At 39.5% G+C, this 21,983-nt stretch overlaps 4 protein-coding genes across 4 annotated transcripts; 1 reads left to right on the forward strand and 3 right to left on the reverse strand.

Annotated features, from left to right (window-relative positions):
* Positions 1-2,187, reverse strand: LOC129717347 (uncharacterized protein K02A2.6-like). The gene has a single exon (XM_055667221.1). The coding sequence runs from the start codon at positions 2,185-2,187 to the stop codon at positions 1-3; it is 2,187 nt and encodes a 728-aa protein (XP_055523196.1).
* Positions 2,188-13,734: 11,547 nt separating this feature from the next.
* On the reverse strand, positions 13,735-16,855 carry LOC129733933 (protein D3-like). The gene is made up of 2 exons (XM_055695558.1): positions 13,951-16,855; positions 13,735-13,870 (listed from the first exon to the last, which is right to left on the reverse strand). The coding sequence occupies exons 1-2, from the start codon at positions 14,576-14,578 to the stop codon at positions 13,815-13,817; spliced, it is 684 nt and encodes a 227-aa protein (XP_055551533.1). The 5' UTR covers positions 14,579-16,855; the 3' UTR covers positions 13,735-13,814.
* Positions 16,064-17,196, forward strand: LOC129733934 (protein D3-like). The gene is made up of 2 exons (XM_055695559.1): positions 16,064-16,382; positions 16,596-17,196. The coding sequence occupies exons 1-2, from the start codon at positions 16,200-16,202 to the stop codon at positions 17,085-17,087; spliced, it is 675 nt and encodes a 224-aa protein (XP_055551534.1). The 5' UTR covers positions 16,064-16,199; the 3' UTR covers positions 17,088-17,196.
* A 3,287-nt stretch (positions 17,197-20,483) lies between these two features.
* Positions 20,484-21,966, reverse strand: LOC129733937 (protein D2-like). The gene is made up of 2 exons (XM_055695561.1): positions 21,414-21,966; positions 20,484-21,343 (listed from the first exon to the last, which is right to left on the reverse strand). Exons 1-2 carry the CDS (start codon positions 21,833-21,835, stop codon positions 21,190-21,192), a joined length of 576 nt encoding a protein of 191 aa, XP_055551536.1. The 5' UTR covers positions 21,836-21,966; the 3' UTR covers positions 20,484-21,189.
* Between the last annotated feature and the right edge of the window lie 17 nt (positions 21,967-21,983).

The raw sequence follows: 21,983 nt of genomic DNA on the forward strand, positions 1-21,983 counted from the left end.
TTATTGTGAAATGTCGTCAAGGTAGCCACTGGTACAACTCAACCCTGCCAGCATTGTATCGATTAGCTGTTGAAAAGCACCCGGCGCAGCCTTGACGCCGGGTGTTAATCGATTGTAGCGGTACAGACCACGATGTGTGTTGATGGTCAGAAGCTCACGGGAACGCTCATCGACCTCAACCTGCAGGAATGCATCTGAGAGATCGATTTGGCTAAACACTTTACATTTTGCCAGTTTGGCAAAAATGTCCTGAGGGAGGGGCAACGGGTACTGGTGTGGCTCCAAAGCGTCATTAAGCCCAGTCGAATAATCACCACAAATTCGAATGGCACCGCTTGCCTTACGCACGACGACGATCGGTGCTGCCCATTCGGAGTACTCAATCGGCGTGATAATGCCCGCGCGTTGTAACCGATCAAGTTCTTCATCGACGATGGCGCACATCGCGTATGCTACCGGTCTTTTTAGACGAAAAACCGGTGTATAATCCGCTTTTAGTGTAAACTTAACCTTCACCTTTGTACACAAACCTGGTGTGTCACTAAAAACAGCTGGGAATTTGGACTTCAGGATTGAAACGGAAGGAAGAGCAGCGGAAATCTGGTTACAAATACTGTCAATTGGAACAGACCCAAGTTGGAAACTGTCAAACATGTCGGATCCTAGAAGGTTCAGTTGCAGTTGTGAAACACGAATAACCGCTTTTCTGGTAGATCCGGCAACGGTCATGCTGGCGCAAAACTCACCGTCCATGGGAATAACGTCTCCGGATGCTGCTTTTGCATTAACAGTTGCTGGGACAAGCGCTGGGCTTCCCACCTTCCGCCAGGTGTTTCTGCTAATAACGGTGATGTCGGATGCAGTATCAAGCTGTAAGCGTACATTGGTTCCACCTAGACCGACAGATACGAATCTGCGTCGCTTGTGAACGCTGCACACGTTAACAACAACCAACTTACTGTGTACGGATGCCTTCCCCCTTTGTCGCGTAGATTTACGAGATTTAATTGCGCTGCCACAGTAGCCTTCACGGTGTCCAAACTGACCGCATTCATTGCATTTGTGTTTCTTAAATGTGCAGTCCCGAATGTAATGCATCGATCCGCACAACCAACAAGGTGTTTGTGGCAAACGTTTTATTCCACTCGTTGATGCCTTCGAGAAATCAGCATTCCGCTTCCTGAATCGATGACGCTCGAAATTTTGTTTTACGGTATGAATCTGGTCGAAGGACGTTGCCCGCTCAATCATCGCATTATCATGCTTTAAATTGTGCAGACGCTGGCACTCCTCGGAAAGCTGTTCAAGTGTGACATCAGTTCGCTCTTCGATTTTCGATAGCAATCGGGCTCTGATTTCAGCATCACTTTTCGCTTTTAAGCCGCAAACGTACACCAGACATTTAAACTGTTCTTCGGAAAGCTTGCCTAACTCAAATTCTACACACGATTTATTGACTCTACAGGCATAAGCTATGTGGTCTTCAGACTGATTTCTAGCGATCTGTAGGTAACGGTATCGACGACTTATAACCGACTCTTTCGCACCAAAAAGATTTTTAAGCTTTTCCACTGTTTCGTCGAATGAATAATCTTTAGGAAGTTTTGGAAGGATAAAACTAACGTATCTTTCATGTTCCGCCAAACCGAGTTTTCGCAGAAGTAACCGTACCTTCGCTTCGTCTTCCAAGCGGGCGGCATCTTTTGCAAACAGATCGTCATAACGAGAATACCATGCACCAAATGTGACAATGTTGTCTGCATCATACCGAAATTCCTTTATATTACTCGCTAAAGAGTCTAAAATTTGCTCCGGATTCGGTGGGACGTTCACCCTTATCGACGAAGCAATACTCTGGAAGAAATCCTGCTGCCGCTTTTCGTTTTGCTGCTGCCACTGCTGTTGTTGTACTTGCAACTGCTGCTGTTGCATTTGATGTTGTGGCTGCTGCACATCGTGATTTTGCAGCATTTGCACCACAGCTGCTAGCAAACCTTCGACGGAGTTCACTGATACTGGCGCTGCATGCTGTTGAACTGGATGAGAAAACCGTTGCTGTTCGGAAGATGTCGGAATGAACTGCTGTTGACGGACCGGCTGGCCTAGAGTTCCCTGGGAAGTATCCATCTGCTGCTGCTGAGGTGGGAACCGGGATGGGTCGACATCATGAGTTTGGTCGTTTTCCATACTTCTCCGGCGCTTTTTGCACGCGGGTGACCGAATTTTGCGGTTAGGTTTTCTTCACCAACGAAATTGAGAAAAAAATCCGTTTTATCGTCGCCACTTTTACGTCCCCGTCGTACGGGAGGTGGCCTTTCTTTTCTCTTGAGCGAAGGACTGAAACACGCGGCGTATCAACTAAAATATCTTATTTATTACTAGGAATTTAACACGTTAAAATGTTGTACCGCTTCGGACTCTCTCGTTAACTGGACTGGTCGTTCGTCACTTTCCGGTTGCTGACGTTTGCTCTGTCACAACGGCAGCATAACTGCAGCTGGCGAGCTGAGTGACAATAACCGTGTTGCCGATCCAGTTGCTCACAACACTTTCGATTTCTGCAGTCTCTGCAGTGGTCAAAATCAGACCGACATGTCTAATAGTCTAAACCTACTTTTACCGTTTAGAGGAAACAAAAGCAACTGTAGACGGGTTTACACACTTATTCTCGTTTTAATTGTTTAGTAATTTTTATTACGGTCATGTTCAGTAAATTTGGAAAAATACTGATCATTTTGTAATTTTCTCAAAAATAACTGATGTCGGTTGAAGTTTTTACCGAATTACCGTTATGCAAAAGGCATTTGACGAGCTCAGCAAAAAACATTACTGACCTTTTCTGTAAACTGAAGTATGTTCTGCACTTTCATAAAGTTCAGTAAATATTTGACGATCTGTCAGTATCTACCTAGGTGTTGCTGAAAACTCTTCAATTGTTTAACTGAAGTCTTGTTGTTTTTTACTATACTGTTCGGCAATTTTTCTGCATTTGTCAAAACGAAACATCAAATGTCCGCCATTTTCAGATATTCAAAGAGTTCCGAAGCTGAGTTTTTAAAGTGTTTCGCGTGTGATTTAAAAAAAAATTAAATGGATATCTTACTTTCAAATCTACAAGACGTGAAGGTACACGATCTATTCAGTCAGCATATGGAATTTTTTCACCACAAGAGAGCAGTTTACTAGAAGCCTGCAATAAAAAGCCTGTATTCATCATAACATTAAACGTATCAAGTTTTTACTCGAATGTGCTGGGAACACCAGTATAATCGATCTAAACAATCCGAAATTCCTTTATAAAATTATTCAACAGTTACAATAGCAACTTTCACTATGGTTCATATTTCTCTCGTAACCAGAGTTGCCAATAAAATTTTCAATTTAACTGGAAAAAGGCTAAAGAAAAAACTGGAAAAAACTGGATTCCAAATAAATTTGTAAAAAAGAAAAAAAAAGATTGTGAGAGAGCTTTTTCGTTATGGAGACTGAATCCAGTATCAGTTTTGAATACAGCAACTACATTTTACATTTTTTTAAATTATGGACTGGAAAATTTCCTCTAACAGCGCAAAATTCGAAATTACGCAATCAATCAACCTCAAAATTAAGAAAATAGAGCTTTTCAATTTGCTTTTATCTTCAACAAAAAAACAACATCTGCTACGCAACAGAAAATGAATAGACGATATTTTTCATGGTGTGGTAAATTTGTTTGGTTTTATCTGAACCATGTCATGCAGTCTTTAATTTGGTCGTGTTTCGTGCGAGAAGATAGAATACTGAAAATGCTGTTGGGAATTGTCAAAGTAATTTATAAATCTACAAAATTTACGTTTTAAAAACATTTCCAGAAACCAATCGGAGCTTGAGTGAATAAAAAACTGGATAAAACTGGCAAATATCTGAAAAAACTGGAAGATTTTGGGAATAAACTGTTTGACTGGATCATTTGAAAAAAACTGGAGGAATCCAGTTTAAACTGGAACATTGGCAACCCTGCTCGTAACCATGAAAAACTTTACGTTTACAGAATGCTCGGTAATTTGTGACGAATCGTCAGCTTTGTAAATTTACAGAACGCTCGGTAATTCGTGACGAATAGTCAGCTTTGTATATACCGACCCATGCAGCAATTTTTGATGAACGCTTCGTAAATTTTTACTGAGCTATCTTCTATGTTTGACGTTTCAGCGAGAATGAAAAATTACCGAGCACTCGTCAAGCAAATAAATTGCTGAACAGATTGCTGATGGCCCAGCTGTTGAGAACTCGTTAAAAAGATTGCTGAGTTCGGTAAAAGGAACTAAGTGTGCAGCCGAGATGGTTGCCGAGCACTCGGCTGTCATTGTAGCGATTTCGAGCAGTTTTGAATCGTGATTTAAAAAGCGAAAGACAACAATAGATAAATTTTTTAAATCACCTTTTACTTAGAATTTGCAGATCTTTCAGATGATATAAAAAACTGATATAGCTAAACAACCCAACTAGGGGCTAGACACTCTCAATTCCATAAAAATATTTTGCTAATATGACACAATATTGGTTGATATATTTCGATATTTATCGTTTATCTGTCAACTGACATCCCGCAAAAACAAAAACCATAAACGGATTATAGTCCAGATGGTTTTACGATAACCCACATGGTTGTGACTATACCCCGAACTAGTTGATAGGCACGTTTTATGGTTATTGATTATGCGGGATTCTCCAACGATAATATAACGCTTGATGTAACGGCAATGGGCTATTATATAGATAGAGGGGTGCCCGAAAATGGAACGGTAGATACTTTTTAATATTGAATATTGGGAATATTTCGCAATGTATCAATAGTGTCTTACCCCTAGCAATTGCCTTCAAAATCTTTTTTTACTTCGTAGTCCCGAATCAACTGTTAGTGTGTTTTGTTTTTGCTTTGACTTTTTTGTTTTTGTTTTCTTCTTTTTTCAGTTACCAAACCAAATAAATCACATGTCAATCATTTCACTGTAGTGTGAACATCCAAAGTGATAACCGATATCATCTGCCGATATCAGGTGATATGCGGCGTAGTCTGAAAAAGGCGTATAAGCGTTTACTCTGCTTCTTCAATAACATTTGCACAGGATGAGTAAAGTAAAAAGAATGAAACTGCTGTTAGGGGCCGTTCCTAAACCACGTGGTCATATTTTGATCCCTTCTTATACCCCCCCTACCCCCGTGGTCTTTCGTGGTCTTTGGGCCAACCCCCCTCCCCCTTGCGACTTTAACCACGTGGTCTTTTCATTTGTCTAATGCCAAAAATTTGCTTAGATTTTTTAAATTTTTATTTTTAAACATTCGGTACATTCTATATTTCTAAAATGCAAAACCTTTTGCTCTTGACTTGGTGGCAACAATAAATTATAAGTCAGAAGACCACGTGGTCATTTCGTTAACCCCCCCACCCCCATGCATGGTCTTTCGTGGTCTTTTGACAAACCCCCCCGTCCCCCTCTTTATGACCACGTGGTTTAGGAACGGTCCCTTATAATTATCATTTTCATTTCGTAGTTTCGAAATTTTGCAACACTGGTTCAAATGGAATGGTAGTTTTATCTGAACTCCATTAGGCAATCCACGGGTGACGTTTCACTGCTTGTTCGTTTGTTATTGCTTTTGTTTTTCAAGTTGCAAAACCAAAACACGACCGAACACGAAATCTTCTATTGTCAGAAAAAAAATCTAAAGTGATATTTTATTGTTGTGTAAAGGTTTGCAACGCACAATACTAGAGCAACCGATCGGACAAAGTTTGTTTTTTACGCTATTCGATCCAGATTGCATCCAAGCTGCGACCTCTTGAACATACCTGAGGCTGTCAGAAGTTGAAAATAAACTGTAATCAGCTGATCGCAACTGTCTCGTAGAATTTTAGAATTAGAATTAGAATTAGAATTTGCTGAATCTCGATAATTTATGACATAAAACGGCACCACTGAGGACATTTTCAGCGATGGTCTATTTTTGGAACACTTTTATACTAGATCTACATCAGCAAAACCCGAATAAAACTAGTTAATATAGACCAGCTTTGCGTTTCCGGCGCTGGTGTTGTATATCTTGATGTTTTAAACCACGAACATCTGTCACCCTGTCAACAATTCAATACCACATTCTAGGGATCATGTATAAATGACGTAGCTTTTTTTAAGTTTTGATGACGTCTCCCACCCCCATCGTAGCATTTCTACACGAAGTTGCAGACCCCCCACTAGATAATAACGCCACTTAATAACTACCTCCTCCCCGTGGCCTTTTTTTTAAATTTTATGCAGTAGTAGTAGTAGTAGTAGTACTGCCGTGATATGACATTGTGACGCACATCCATTTGATCAGTTTTTCAAAGCGGCCCAAAAACGAACGGGTTGCTTGTCACTTTTGTATTGAAATGGTGCATACTTCATTTTGTCTTCTTGATTTTATACAACGTTCGAATAAGTAACAACTAAAAGAAAGATACCAAAAGATGGGTCTCCGAATAACGAACAAATTGACATAAAAACCCCATATTCGAAAGAATGGCATTCTCACGGCAGAGTAGTAGTAGCTTTTTATCATGGGTTTTTTGGCCTGTGGCCCAGGTAAATTGAATACAATATAAATTAATTATATATGCTAAATACCGCTGTATAAATTACAATTTTTTAAAAAAATTAGTATTGTATTGTCGGCGACTCCCAGATGGTCTCTAGGTACGATGCTGGCCTAACAAGCCCCCAAGTAACCATTAGCATTAGGAGATAGCATTTTATTAGCACTAATTCAGCCCTGTTAATGCCAAATAGCTTTATATCATGTTTTTTAATGTTTAGGGCATTATGCTAAACTAGCATTACTGAGTGCAAAATGTGCGCTTAAAGGGCTACCGTGAGTGCTACGATGTAGTGTTTTAAATGCATATAGAAGACGCATTACATTTTTTCGTAAGTGCCAATAACGAACGATATCGAGTGATTAATTAAAAATAGACGGAACATGGATACCCCAAGAAACAATTTGGAAGCTGTTATGAGAGCAAATGTGGAACGAAAGCAGCCTTGAAGCAATCGATGCTGAATAAACAACACGTTGAACTATTTGTTGAACAAACGTTGCAGCATTCTTTGTTCATGTACTTATTCAACAGTGGAACTCTACACGCAAAACTTTTCCTTATTACCTTAGAAGCAATAGCGCAAAATTGCTTTTTAGGTAACAAACCTATTACTAAAAAGGCAATAAAATTCTTCCCCAGTCAAGTAACAACACATACTGTCATATATTTAGCACGTGTTACGGGAGTACGACTATCTAATAATGGTCGTTCCAACCACATGCAAGTTTTTTTCTGTCAAAAACTGCTTCCTTTCCATCTCAAGTTAAAAAAAAAATCACACACCGTCGCATATGGTGCACATGTTACAAGTTTCTTCAATCTCCAATTCATCCGGTGAGCGTGTATCAGTTCGCTCGTTGTATGCATACGGAGTAGAGGAAGAATATGACAAGAGCTGCCAAGCAGCATTTTCCCCGTCATAGAGTATGCAAACGTTGATGATTTCAAAGATTTGAAATGCGTCTTTAAATGACATCACGATCTGTAAACTGCGTTAGAGAAAAACAAACACATTCGCTTTCTTGCAAGCTATATAAAACACACACTCATTGGTTCATGGAAACTCATTTGCACCTGTTTGAAAATACAAAACTCGTGCCCATCCAGAACAAGATTCGCGACTTTGGCAACTCTGTTCAGACAGTATAACATATATTCATTTCATGTAAACACTGGGGACGAAACGAAAGTGTTTCTTATTAGACATTTGAGGTAGACGTTGACGGGTAAGATTCTCATTATGTGTGGATGAAGGGAGCAAAATTGAATCTGATCGTTGCATCAATACAAATGCAGCGAGTGAAGTCTTGCTAACACATGCACTGCGGTGCTTGGCTGTATGTTCTCCTGCAGAAACATATACAAGCGTGTGCCCGTCATAATTTTTGTTACTTTTCGGTTATTACTATTTGTGTATAATGCGCAGTCATAAGACACAATAAGTAATAAAAAATTGCTCTAAAGTAATAAAATGTTCCCCGTTTGCGTTGGGTGTAGCTTAACAGAAGTTGTTCAAACGTTTGCAAATGATTACCAGCAGTACTAATAAATATGTGCTGCGTTGAAGCGCTTTTAAGGTCTCCATTTATCAGTGGCGTTCTCGCCCAATAAAAGCTATTTGAATGTTTCAAACGGCAACTCCGCAACTATTATTCTGCACGTGTTGTTCAAATGTTGCATACATGCGTTTGAAGTCTTTCAAAGAGCAATTCTTTAGCTCTTATAGACGCGAACGCTAGATCACCGGTTTTATAAAACATCCTTCTGAACGCGTCGTATGGTGATTTATTGCAGTATAAACATTTTTTGAAACCACTAAAAGATTTAGCAGCTTATGAACTTTCCAATCAACGTCAGTGATGCCCCGAACATTTTTTTTTATTCTCGGAAACTGAGGAACTCTATGAAAATTTGAACAGTATTTTACAATTATTGAATAACTTTGATTAGACAACAGTCGAACAACAACCGAAATGGAAAATAGAAAATTTCTGTTCAATGGTTGAAATTTTCCGGCACACAGTTGTCTAGAAACGGCGAAGAGGGTTTTAAACAACAACATCAGAATATTTCATTCAACACTTGTTAAACCAGCGTTGAATAGATGCACTGCAAAAAATCTATTAGGCTACTGTTCTGTATGTGTTCAACCTATAAAACATCAATGAAACATTTGCTAAGCCGTTGTTCGACTGTTGAAATGCTTGTTAAATTGTTAAATGCTTGTTTAACATTTTGAATAATAGTGTTTACAAACCTTTGTTTCGCGCATTAGAACATACTTATGTAGCTCACTCTGAATAGTAGCGTAAAAAAAGGTTTAATCGACATTATTTCAGCTCTTTAAGCACAAAAAAAATTCAAAAATGGAGCTCGAATTTTTTGTTAAAATTATTTTTATTAGCTTTATTTTAGTTTTTTACTTGTGGAAATGATAAGGGTGATTTTTTAATTTGCATTAAAAGGCAACAAAAACTATCTTTTGCTGGGCTTCTGTTGAGATTCGAACTTGCGATCTATTGCATGGTTGCCATCGGTGAATGCATGTGAGCTAATCTTTAATATGACGTGTGCAGTGTGTAAAGTGAATATGCTTCTAAACGTTCTGGTCTAATAAATGTTGAACAGCCATCATATAACTACTGGAATATAAGCTTCTTGCACGCTGCAGTTGCTGCTTGCAAACAACAATTATAAGCTTATATTCCAGCAGTTATCACAATGCCTGTTCAACATTTATTAGATCAGAACGTTTAGAAGCATATTCACTTTTAACACAGCACACGTCATATTACAGATTAGCTCACATGCATTCATCGATGGCAACCAAGCAATGGATCGCAAGTTCGAATCTCATCAGGGACCCAACAAAAAAGATGGTTTAAAAAAAGGGTGGCGTGTGACGAATGTTGCCTTCCGATATAAATAAATATATATCCGAATATAAATTTTCCATTTCGGTTATTGTTCAACTGTAGCCTTATAAAAGTGATCGAGGAAATGTTTAGGCAACAATAATTGTTACTTGGGACTCCACGTAAATATGAAAAAACTTTAGGGAGTGGGAATTTTCGACGCAAAGTTCGGGTATATGAATGCATGAAACTTTCCGAAATACCCAATACAAAATAATTGCAAACTAGTGAGTTGGATCCAGGATCTACATCTCCTGGGCTCGTGGTTTCTGAACCGTCAATATCAGAAGATGAAAAAAAATCTGATTCTAGTAGTTCCCGGGTTTGCCACCCAAGATACCTCTTTAGACCGTATGTATTACTTCTGAATATTTATTTGCATTCGTTCCAGACACCAAATAATTAAGGTTCTAATTTTTTTTCGTTTGTTTCCTTAACTCACATGTCAGAAAAGAGAAATCTCATGGGTGCTCCAAATCAGCATTAGTGATGCATATTAGTGGTTACCACCTGCAGCACTTTATCAGCTCGCTATTTCGCCTTTTTAACATTATATTAGATATATACAAGCATTTAGGTCCGAATAAGTTCTTACCCAGAATCGGGCTCTAAAGTTAAACGTGGTTTTCTGATTTTTATATATCAGTTGAAAGAGTGCAATTTTCTGAGCAAAACGTGATTTTAAAAAAATGTTTATCTGTTTTGTTCGATTTTTAAATGAAGAATAAAAAACTGCTCGAAATGCCTTAAATGACAGCTCTCCCATATACCGTACATGGGCGAAATGTTATTAGAGACCTTTCGAGCAGTTTTTTTATTCTTCATTTAAAAATCGAAGGAAAACGATAAACATTTTTTAAAAATCACGTTTTGCTCAGAAAACGCGGCTTTTTCAAATGATATATAAAAACTGGTATAGCTTTTGGACCCAATTCTGTAATCGAATATAGTATTGTTGTAGGGCAATGATTTAGTGCTTACTGGTTACTTGGGCCAGTCATCGTAGGTTCAAGTCTCGGCTCGGGAGAGACTGTTAGTGTCAGTAGGATCGTAGCGCTAGCCCCGCAATTGTCCTGTACACTAAACAGTCGGCTGCGAAGTCTGTGTATAAATAAACAGAAGGTCAAATTCCGAATCGAAATGTAGCACCAAGGCTTTGCTTTTTTTTACTGTCGGTGACTGGTTTTGCACCACAAGCTTCCTTAAGACTGTTGGAGATACCGTTCTGTGAGCTTTGGCTGTGAAATGCGGGGCATACACAAATGATATGCTCAATGGATCGTTCCGTTCTACAGATAGTACACCATCTTCCAAAGGCACCCGCTCCGCTCATATTATGAGTAATTCTGGTGTGTCCCGTCCGTACGCGGGAAAGGACAACCCGTTCTCTCCAGTTTTCACGATCAGGCCACTCTTCGGTGGTGTTTTTGATTTTACGTAAACAAAAAGTGCGGTTTTGGCACCACATTTCTTCCCATTTGTTCACGAGCGCCTTTATCGATGGCCTTCGGATATCCATAGCTGGAGCTTGTTTAGTGTATAATATGCCTCGAGTGCCAAGAGCAGTGAGGTGATTTGCATTTACATTTCCTGAAATGCCATAGCGGCCCGGGACGCAGTCAGGTTTGGCATACATTAAGATTGCCTGGGTTCATGGGCGGTGAGAATTGGGTGACTCCAATGCCTGTGCCACTAAGAGAATTAGTGAAAATAGCGATGGGGCCCTGAGCAGGTATAGCGGATGCTACAAAGACTCCGGCTGCTTCAGCGGAAAAAACAGACGAGCAATCGGGTAGTCAGTAGAATTGATCAATTTCGTGTTCGTGGACACCAAAACCAACCTTCCCACTCTCCTTCGATCCATCGGTGAAACACTTTGTGCAGTTTTTGTACTTCTCGTCGATCAAGTCTTGTGCTGCCTGTTGTAAAAGTGCTGGATTCTGATTCTTACGGTCATAACTGGTTAATGTTTTGTCGGTAAATGGAGGAGTAAACCACCAACCTCGATCTCCAGTCCAGTGAATCCCTGACACTTGGGGGAGTGCTCGACTGGCAATCTTTTTCCAGGATTCTGCCCCCTCACTGAGAAGGTGAACCCCTCTATCACTAGATGAAGATTTTGCGGCATAGCTAGTGGCATCTGGCCTGAGAGCCCCCAGTTTAACAGCTGCTGGACGGCAATAGGTGTGTAGGCGCGGTTATAAGCCTTTTGGATATCAACTGACACGATTTGAGTATGCGAATTGGTATCCTTAGCCTTTTTCAGAATTTCTCCTAGTGCAGCGAAATACGTGCCAGTTCTATGCCCAGCTCGAAAAGCGTGTTGCTTGCTGTCTAGCAACTGTTGTGTCGAAGGAAGTGGTTGAGGCGTCGGTTGACCATCCGTTCCATTGTCTTCCTATCGGTACCACTAAACTATGTCGCCAATTTGGAGGGAACGTGTTTGTATCTATTCTTTGTTGTATAAACGGAGCAAAATTTCCTTACCCACAGCTAGGAGGTTCTACAGCATAGGGTATCCCACTTCGTCGTTACCAGGTTATTTTCTTTTGGTCTTAGACAGTGGCGTAGCGTGACCGGGTGACACCCGGGGCGGAAAAGTTTAGTGTCACCCCTTTCTCTCTCTGGGTGTCACGCCCTCCAGATTGCAGTGAAATCATTTTGCTATCCAAAATTGTGTGAGTTAGCACGTTCGTTTTCAATTGTATTAAATCTGCCCATTTTTGAAAAAAAATGTTGTGATTATACTATTAAAAGCAAATTTATATTATTTTCAAACGTTTCACTGCGACCTCCACCTAATCTCACGAATATCACCATTTTGAAGGTGACACATGAAAAATTTTCCTCATGGGTGTCACCCCCTAGAGGGTGACACCCGGGGCGGACCGCCCCCGCCGCCCCCACCACGCTACGCCAGTGGTCTTAGAGAAAGAAAAATCAAGTTCTGCCATTGAAAAGGGATTATCGATGAAATAGTTAAGACCATGTTCTGGAACCGGAGTGTTCTGAGGGCCAATCACTTGATTGTTTTTCTTTCTGATAAAATCAATGGTATCAATGGCTGAGTTGTCAGCAAAGTAGTCTGCAAGGGTGTCATCCCTAGTAGCTGCTCCTTTACTTTTTCCTGCAGTTTTACTGAAGACTGAAACTCATTAACTCAATCTTGAATCGGTTGCACAACAATAGCGATTTATTCAATATAATTTTTATTTCCGACTTTACCATTTTTAAACCCAGGAGTCCATTCCCAACTCAAAATAATCGATTATAGTACAGTCCCTCTACAATTATGGGTCAGTCAACGTGTTGTCTGAATGTTCAAAAATGGATATAAAATCGGAAAAATTATCAACTACGATTGTTTTACTATCTATCTTTATGTTCTGATGTGTACTTTCGATCAACAATTAGTTTCACTGCAGTTGATGCGTGTGAATGCGGTTGGGAAGAAATATATCATTTACATAGCCAAAGACACAATTATGGGTCACTTTTGTCATTCAAAATCATTTAGACTATGAAATCATCAAAAGACATAAAGCAAAGCAAAGCCTTGGTGCTACATTCCTATTCGGAACTTGATCTTCTGTTTACTACACATACTTCGCAGCCAACCGTTAAGTGTACAGGACAATTGCGGGGCTAGCGCTACGATCCTACTGCCACTAACAGTCTCTCCCGAGACAAGACTCGAACTTACGACGACTGGCTTGTTAGGCCAGTATCGTACCTCGAGACCAGCTGGGGAGGCCAAAAGACATAACGCAAGTTATTTTATTGTTATAAAAGCTTGATAGTTACTTTATTCAGTCTTGTCGCATAATCATGTAAAAGTAATAAAAATAGCCAAAATATGGACTGACCCACAATTGTGTACCGCAAATGTAACATTACCACATTTATGGGTCACTTCACTTACTGCACCGAGCAAAATTATAGTTTGTCGTGACAATTTCAACTTTAAATCATTCTAATCGCATGAGTGAGGTTACAAGTGAGTTACAAAAAGAACTACTGTTAATTAAAATTGTTCAGTGTCGTGAGAATAGACGTTTTTGCGTGAAAGTGACCCATAATTGTAGCTGACCCATAATTGTGGAGGCACTGTATATGCAATCCTTGTTCCATATACATAGTTTTGGTTTTCACAATGTTGTAAGCAAAAGATTAAAAATACTAGAAGGTCTTGTATCGGGAGATAGATTTATTTTACTACCATATATACATAATCGCAAATGAGAAAAAAGTTGCCACTAGTTACTCATTGAAAGGAACATTTAGAAACCGCCGAATGCGGTTCCATTCCTCGGGCCGTTCTGCTCGATCAGCGTACCTGCAGAAAAATATCAACGCGCATGGATTAGTATTTTTTCGAAGTTTTACTTGATTGTTGACTTCAAGTATACTCAGTACATTCAGAGAGCTGTCCTTGCAGCACCGGTACGTAATCATCGTACTGCGCTTGATGAAAGTTTCCCGCCCACAGATTTGTCAGACCATAAATTCTGGCAAAGTTCCGGGTGGAAAAATAGCGCCTCGGGTTCCGGCAACGGTTTGATAATTTTACTTCGTTGGTAAAATTCAGCCGATTCTGGTGTTCGTACAACAAGAAAACGTACCGATGCAGTCCCGTTCCTCTTGGCGGTGCAGCACCAAGGTATTCCACGATGGTTTCGGCATGATCCATATCGTTTCCCTGAATATTTCCGACTATCCAGTGCACAAACTCACGATGTTTCGGATCGTCTCGACTGGGTGCGTCCGGATCAGTCAAAATCAATGTGTAAAACGAGCGATTGTTCGAATTGAACGTTAGCGAAGGAATGCTCCTAGTTTGGGTAGGTGTTAGTCGATTGCCGCCTTCCGCTTCGCGCCCACTTTTAAACGCCACGCGTAACCAACAGTCGGGAGCTTCTTCAACTACATCCGGCACAATTTCATTCGCAGCAAAAGCGCGATAGATGTGCGCATCGTTTAGGATTTCCGAACAACGGATTCCGAGCAGTAACACAATCAGGGACACTGCGATTAACCGTAACATTTTATGTTAAAACGTGCGCGTTTACAAACCAACGTGACAGGGCGAACTGAACTCAAAAAACTAACAGAGGCGAATGCTGCGGTGGCCTTCTTTTAAAGGTTTTGCCCGATGGGTTCATTGCAAGAATTGCACAAAACTGGTTCTAGCCTAAAAGAGAGTTTTCTGCTTGTGACCATGCAGAGGTGGAAAATCTGCAAAATGTTACTAGCTACATGATGAAGAGAAATTACGGTTCGAATCGAGTGAATGTGAAATACTCCGCCTGGCGCTAAACAAAACACGCAACAGCTAGTTAATGAATCTGTACGACGTACGTTTTAGGTGGGAGAAGTGGTGGCGTTTAAATCCAAAGAAGACCAAGAAAATCAGCTGGCTATACAGTCATCAACGAACGTTGTAGGTTAGAATGATTACTTAACCAATTTGAAACCTCTTTAGAAGTCTGAGTGGTCTGTCAGTGGTCATATCCAGTTATACAAAATTAAGGTTTAGAAAAACTACTAAGGAAATGTAACGAGTTTGAGATCATGAACTTGCTTCGGCAGCCAATATAAGTCTGTAAATGCATGCAATCTTACAGAACTGATAACCGGATTCCTGCAATGTTTTTATTTCTTAAATATAAATATTTTACTTAGAACCGAACCAGCATCAGTTAGCTGCGATCAATTCCAATAGTCGCGTTTAGAAATTTCGGTTAAACCGGTTAAACGAAAGCTGTAACTAAACTATCTACCTAGAGATCTTCGAGAAAAGCTTATTGTTTGCTGAAAAAACTTGCATTTTAGGCTTCTAATTTATCATTTACTGCCTGTACAACCATAGATTTTGGTACTAGTTAAACTTGTTAATGAATTTTGAAATTTTGAAGCACAAGAATCTCACTAGCAGCATTGTTTGAAGATAATCAAGAACTTATTCACTGGATTTTCTCACCAATAGTGTTTTTTATTCATTCTTTTGTAAAATGTTTAGGTTCGGTTTTTTGAACAACTTCCCACCCCAGCGCAAATAGGGAAGTGCGCGATTAAGGTACAACGTTTTGGCACAGGAAAACACGACTGTGGGAATATTACGAGTCTGAGATCATGAACCTGCATGAATAGTCAATGTAGGTAAGCCTGTAAATGTTAGCAAGCTGTTAAAATTGATAACCGGTTTCCTGCAACTTTTTAATTTTAAAAATATATGCAATTTATACTCAGAACTGGATATTTAGCTACAATAATGACTGGTTCGAATTGAGAGAACGCAATTTTCAAAAGCAAGATTTAGACGAAAACTCCCTTGGCGACGAGAATGTGCGGGATATATGTAGATAGAAGTAAAACGTACTCTCGCTGGAGTGTCGTATCGTGATTAATCGTAAGCTCTCTCTCTCTCTCTCTCTCTCTCTCTCTCTCTCTCTCTCTCTCTCTCTCTCTCTCTCTCTCTCTCTCTCTCTCCCTATCCCCATCCCACCTGTCTGTGCTTCATTTGCTTCCACTTATGACTGGAGCGACATTGGATTGTCATTTTTTCATTTCGTGGCTTTCGAAGTGATTGGACGAGTTGATCAACGCTGTTCTCGCTATCAGTGCACGCAAATTGTGATAAGCGCTAAACTTCGAACTGAACAACCATGTCGTCTAGCGCCTTAGAGCTCACTATTACGTTGGTGTGTATTCTAGCGCAATTCATCAGTCGTTCCTCCGCTGCTACAAGTGATGCTAATGAATCTGTAGCTATGACGGTGCAGAAAATATTTTCCGACCATGAAGTTATTCCGGACGTGATTGACGCTGCACCCGCTGAGTTGGCCAAGGTGAGTGTATTATTTGTCATTTGCATTCGGGCTTTGTAAACTTTGCAAATTGTTTATCAATAGAAATATGTTTGTAAGACAATAGCTGCAGACAATATTTTAGCAGAAAGTAGAACACCAATACATACGAAAAGCTCTCTTCTGATGATCATATTCAAGGCTTGTATAGTTTACGGATTACGCCTCGTCTATAAAAATGCTTCTTAATCGTAGATCAGCTATCCAAGTGGAGTGGTGGCAAACGGCGGCAATGAGTTGACTCCAACACAAGTTAAGGATCAACCACAGATCGAGTGGTCGGCGGAAGCGGATTCTTACTACACCCTGTTTATGGTGGATCCGGATGCACCGCGTAGAACGGAACCGAAGTTTCGTTCGGTCTGTCACTGGTTTGTGGGGAACATCCCGGGTAGCAATATCGACGATGGCGATCACCGCATCGCGTTCGCTGGATCTGGTCCGCCGCAGGGCAGCGGTTTGCATCGGTACGCTTTTCTGATCTATAAACAGAACGGTAAAATCGATCTGTCCGATGCACCTCGCACATCGAATCGAAGCCGTAACCATCGGCTGAATTTTCAACATAAGGATTACGTGAAGAAGTACGGATTGACCGACCTGGTCGCTGGGAATTTTTACCAGGCCCAGTATGACGAATATGTTTCAACTCTACACGCGCAGCTGTCATCGGAAAAATCGAATTGAATCATGTTCTGGCGGTAGAAATATAGAATAATATTTTGTAGTAGTAGTGCGCTCTGATTTTGTTACATAGCCCAATGATTTTGAAGAATAAACACTTTTTAAACTAAAACTGGTATGTTTCAGGGAGAGTTGCTTCAGGCGCAAGGTGTTTGAAAATGGAACGAATTCAGTGTTTTCAACTAGATAATCACAAAAACTTACGTGGTCGTAGTACCGACACTGAAGAAATAGATATTTCAATGATAATACGTCACTACGGAAAGAAATGAAATTGTTTTTTTATACTTAACACATCTGTAGAGAACGAAAGACAGAGCAAGTTAAGCAAATTATAAAATCATTCAGCTTTTTATTCCAAGGTGACTTCGTAAATAAGGTGCTTTTCGTGGGTGGAGGATTTTTCAAACTCAAGAGTGATTTTCTACAATTTAAATTGAAATACTACAAGGTATACAGCCCTAGGGGTTGTATGAAATGGTGACGTAGGACAAATTTATACATTGATTTTACTCTTTAGCTTATTACACTACGCCTGTTATACACCGTGTATCTCCAACAGTAAGAAGGGCTCCACTTGCTACTGTGTTAAGAACAAGAATGAAGTTGAATTTATATTAAGATATTTGTTTGAATTTATATTTATATTGATATATTTATAATAATATACGCAGTCTTTTGTATCGAGCGTAGATTTTTGCAATGTGGGCGGGTCGACGCAGACTCGAGAATGAGAAACGAAACAAAACACAGAAAATTTGTGCTTTCATTATGCGAAAATTACCCTGGTTCTAGATTAACTAATTAACGTTAACGATATTGGAACGATAACGGTGTTCGACTGGGTACAAAGAAAAAATTAAACCGGAAAATCTCTCAATTTATCAGTGAAAATTCTCCAAATAGGGGTTATATCTTACTGCGACAAACTGTTCACAGGCAACACTGTCGTTTTCCTTCCTGGTCATTATTGTAAAAATTATTATTAAGAAATACATGAAAATTTAACACGAGTAGTAGTTGCGAAAATTCTCATAACTCTTATCTTCAACCATTTATAGTTCTGAGAAGAACCGATTCCATAATTTTCATCTAGGGAATGCGTGCTACAGAACGCTGATGATCGCAACACCGGTGGCATTGAATATTTTACTTGGCCGCACATAATAAATTTGCTCTCCGCTCTGCTCTGTTCATGTTATTGTTATCCTTGCTCGGGAATCAAGGCAATAGCGAGGAAAGTGTATGGCTCAGCCTTGGAACTTTTCACTTATTTTCACCATTTAGCAGTAAAGCAACAATGTTAAACATTATATCAAACAATTGTCACACATTTTATCTATCCACTGACATAAAAATGACTAAGATGCAATAAGTCGTTCGCTTGCTATTATCGTTTGAAATCTGATGCAACATTTGCCAGTTTCTACAGTCGCCGTTCAATAACTGCAAGACTTTTAACTGCAACGCTTTTTAACTGCAAGACCGATAACTGCAACAACTTTGCAGTTATCGGACCGCAATCCGTCAAATCTGATGTCAAAGTCATATTATTTGACATTGAAATGATAGATCTCGCGAGGGATTCTAAATGCATTCGAAAATGAAAATTGTTGAATCTCTAGAAACATTTCAAAAGGACTCTTTCATTTCTCTCGATATTTTTCGATTTCGCTTACTAGTTGTCTCTTCATTCTAGATGAGAGATTATAGATCTCTACTATTAATCGATGAAGCAAAATCACCATGTTATGTGGTTCACTTTAATTATTATAAGAGAAAAAAAAACCCTTGTGCATTGTTTGGTTAGCTTTCACTACTCAGCGAGGCAGTGCATAGTAGATCACAAACAATATTTTGTGACCTTGCGTTGAATAGACCATTTTACGAACACACCTGTCAGTTCGATGCAACTGACATTGATGTTGCTTTTACTTGCGTTATGTCAGTAGTTCCGAGCTTTCTGTCAAAATTTCATTCATGAATTGAGTTCAGAAACGTCTCGTAAAATGATCTATTAATTGTAGTGATAAACTTTATCTTCGCCTACATATTGGTTATGTAAAGTAGTTACTAAAACGCAATCAGTTATGATGCGGAAATATGATTATCAAATTGATTAATCGAAAAGCTTGCCTGTTTTAGTTTTCTGTTATTTTTTGCCACTATTCCATTAAAAAAATACATATCGACATCATTGAAAACAGAAATGGTAGTGACGGACCCCCCTCTAAATTTTGGCATGTGTCAAGTATTGCAGTTATCGAACGGCATTCGATAACTCCAATGTAAACATGTTGCAGTTATCGAACGACGACTGTATTTCAATTTTACAAAATGTATTCTAGTATAAACGTTATAATTACCGGAAAAGTTATGTAAATATTTTCCACTGTCATTTTCACGTAGATTTTACGGGATTGTCATTTGAGTTCATCATGAATTGGTGAGATGATTTATCCTGTGAATCTTATTCAACAGACATATGCATTTCATGTGAGTTTCACGTAGAATTTAACTTCCGGTAAAGTGAAAAGCATTTGGTTGTCTGATAGCTACTGCGTTATATGCAACGTATAATTTTCAATTGTGGTTTCCCAAATTCTCAAGAGACCGGAAAAAGTTTTGAGAAATTATTTAAATATGCTGCATGATAAGTCGCACAGGCATGCAAAATCACATGACATACAAAATGACAAAATGATATTGCGACATTCGCCGGCGATAATTACTGTTAGCTGCAACTGTTTATGTTCAGGTAATTCCTCGCCATTTGAACTGAATCTGTGTGACACCTGTAAGCTCAAAACTCGATGTCGGATTCTTATGGTTTTTCTAAGGCTCACTAATAGACAAGTAAATTTCCATTTTATGTTCAGAGACTGAATCAGACAACAGCTTCGCCATTTTGGTTTCTGTGTATTTTCGCACGGAGAGTTCACGCGATATTTCATTCTTTTTGACGTTGCCAAGTTGACGTAGATGCTACGTGATAAAACATAGTATGTATGTGATTTTTACGTAGATGTAATGTTTGTCACATAAATCATGAAAAATGACAAGAAATTTCACGTAACAATAATGTGAAAAATATTTTGCGTGTAGTTTCAAATTTAACTATGGTTTGTTTGATGGCTACAATTATGTTTTAAGAGCAAGTTTGAACATTAAATGAAGTATTACAGTGCCGTTAAGATTTTATCACGGTCAAAAAAGCACTTTCCAGTGAATCTAGCGAGACCGTGGATTCGAGAAAATGATGAAGGTTAGTATTTTTTGTTGAGTAGCATTGAAATCTAACAAAAAATACTGTTTTTCATCATTTCAGCAAGCCCACAGTTCCGTTGGATTCACGGGAGAATGTTTTTTTGACCGTGATAAAATTGAAACAGCACTGTATAAAGAAAAATAGCTTTGTCCGCCATTACTGATTATCCTTTCGCGTACCCCTAGGGGCACGCGTATCCCAGATTAAGAGCCGCTGCCTTAAAACGATTGTTAATTTTTAACCATTCTTATTGCTCGCTGTGTTCTTGTTTACGGGAAAACTCAATTTAGTCTCTGAAAAAAATATCTTTGCTAAGGGCACCAAAATTCACAGGAATGGTTGAATAGCTATGATATTCTATTTTTTCCCGTTTGAGCACTAGGGCAAAACTTGTGTTTACCTGTGTTATTTGTATCGCACCAAACAACGCATTCCAAGCTGTGGATTTTTTTATTACTAATTAATGAATAGCACGCAATCTAGACATTACGAGCTGTACCTTAAAAAAAAAAGCAATTCTACCGAAAACAAAAGTTACTGCTTGTTGCTTCCTTTCCGCGAAATCCACCGTGGATTCGAGAAAATTAAGTGTCATTGAATACAGTGAATTTTATGCTTTTGTTGAAAATTGCTTAAATTTCTATACCTACAAGAACCGCAGGACATTAGATTTATTTAGTAGCAGGCTAAAAGTTTTGAAAATGTAATTGAGAAATAAAATAACTCACGATTGTGATCATTACAACACATCGTTTCTGTCTTTTCATATATTAATACAAACATCAAAAATTTTCTCACTAAAATTTAACAAACTATTCACCCACCATTTTTTTTCTTTCAAAAACCATTCTGAAACTGTCCCAGCTGGCGATACAACTTCGGCACAAAATCGTCGAACTGCGCTTGGAAGAAATTACCGGCCACCGGAATACCCAGCTCGTACTTTTCCGAGAACTTCTGAATGGAGAACTTTCCTCGGCCTTGGGAACTTCTGCCAAAAAAAAAAAACAAATCCTCAATATGAAACAAATTCTGCTTCTCTGAGAGCCAATCAGACTTACCGGTTCGAAAGACGCTTTTCCTCACAGTTAAGTTTGCCGCTCTGTTGGTAAACTAAAATAACGTACCGATGGAGTCCGGTTTTCTTCGGTGGTGCGGCTCCAATGTACTCCGACAGTACCTCGCCCCCGTCCACGTCATTGCCAGGAATGTTAACTACCAACCAATGATGCCACTCGCGAAACTTTGGCGTTGTACGACTGGGTGCATCCGGGTCCGTCATACACAGGGTGTAGAGCATGTTCGGCTCTGCCACCCACTGAACTTCGGGGATATCCTTAACCTGTTTCGGCATCAGTATATTGCCAAGGTTAACCCGCTGACCGTCCGGGTAGGTGACTTGCAGTAGGCCCTCGGGAGGAACCGGTATTACATCCGGTACGATTTTGTGACTTTTAAAATCGCGAACAAATTCCGACGTCATTCGGTGTGAGTTTCGAATGGGACTGGCAGATGCGATAGGACTGAGACAGGGATTTACCCAAGTTGCAGACTGCAACTTATCTGGGTCATCGGTAAGGGAACGTCACAAACGTTTCCAAGTAACGGGTTTGAAAAAATGGTGTTTATAG

Source organism: Wyeomyia smithii, chromosome 1 (assembly GCF_029784165.1).
Source record: "Wyeomyia smithii strain HCP4-BCI-WySm-NY-G18 chromosome 1, ASM2978416v1, whole genome shotgun sequence".
NCBI lineage: Eukaryota > Metazoa > Arthropoda > Insecta > Diptera > Culicidae > Wyeomyia > Wyeomyia smithii.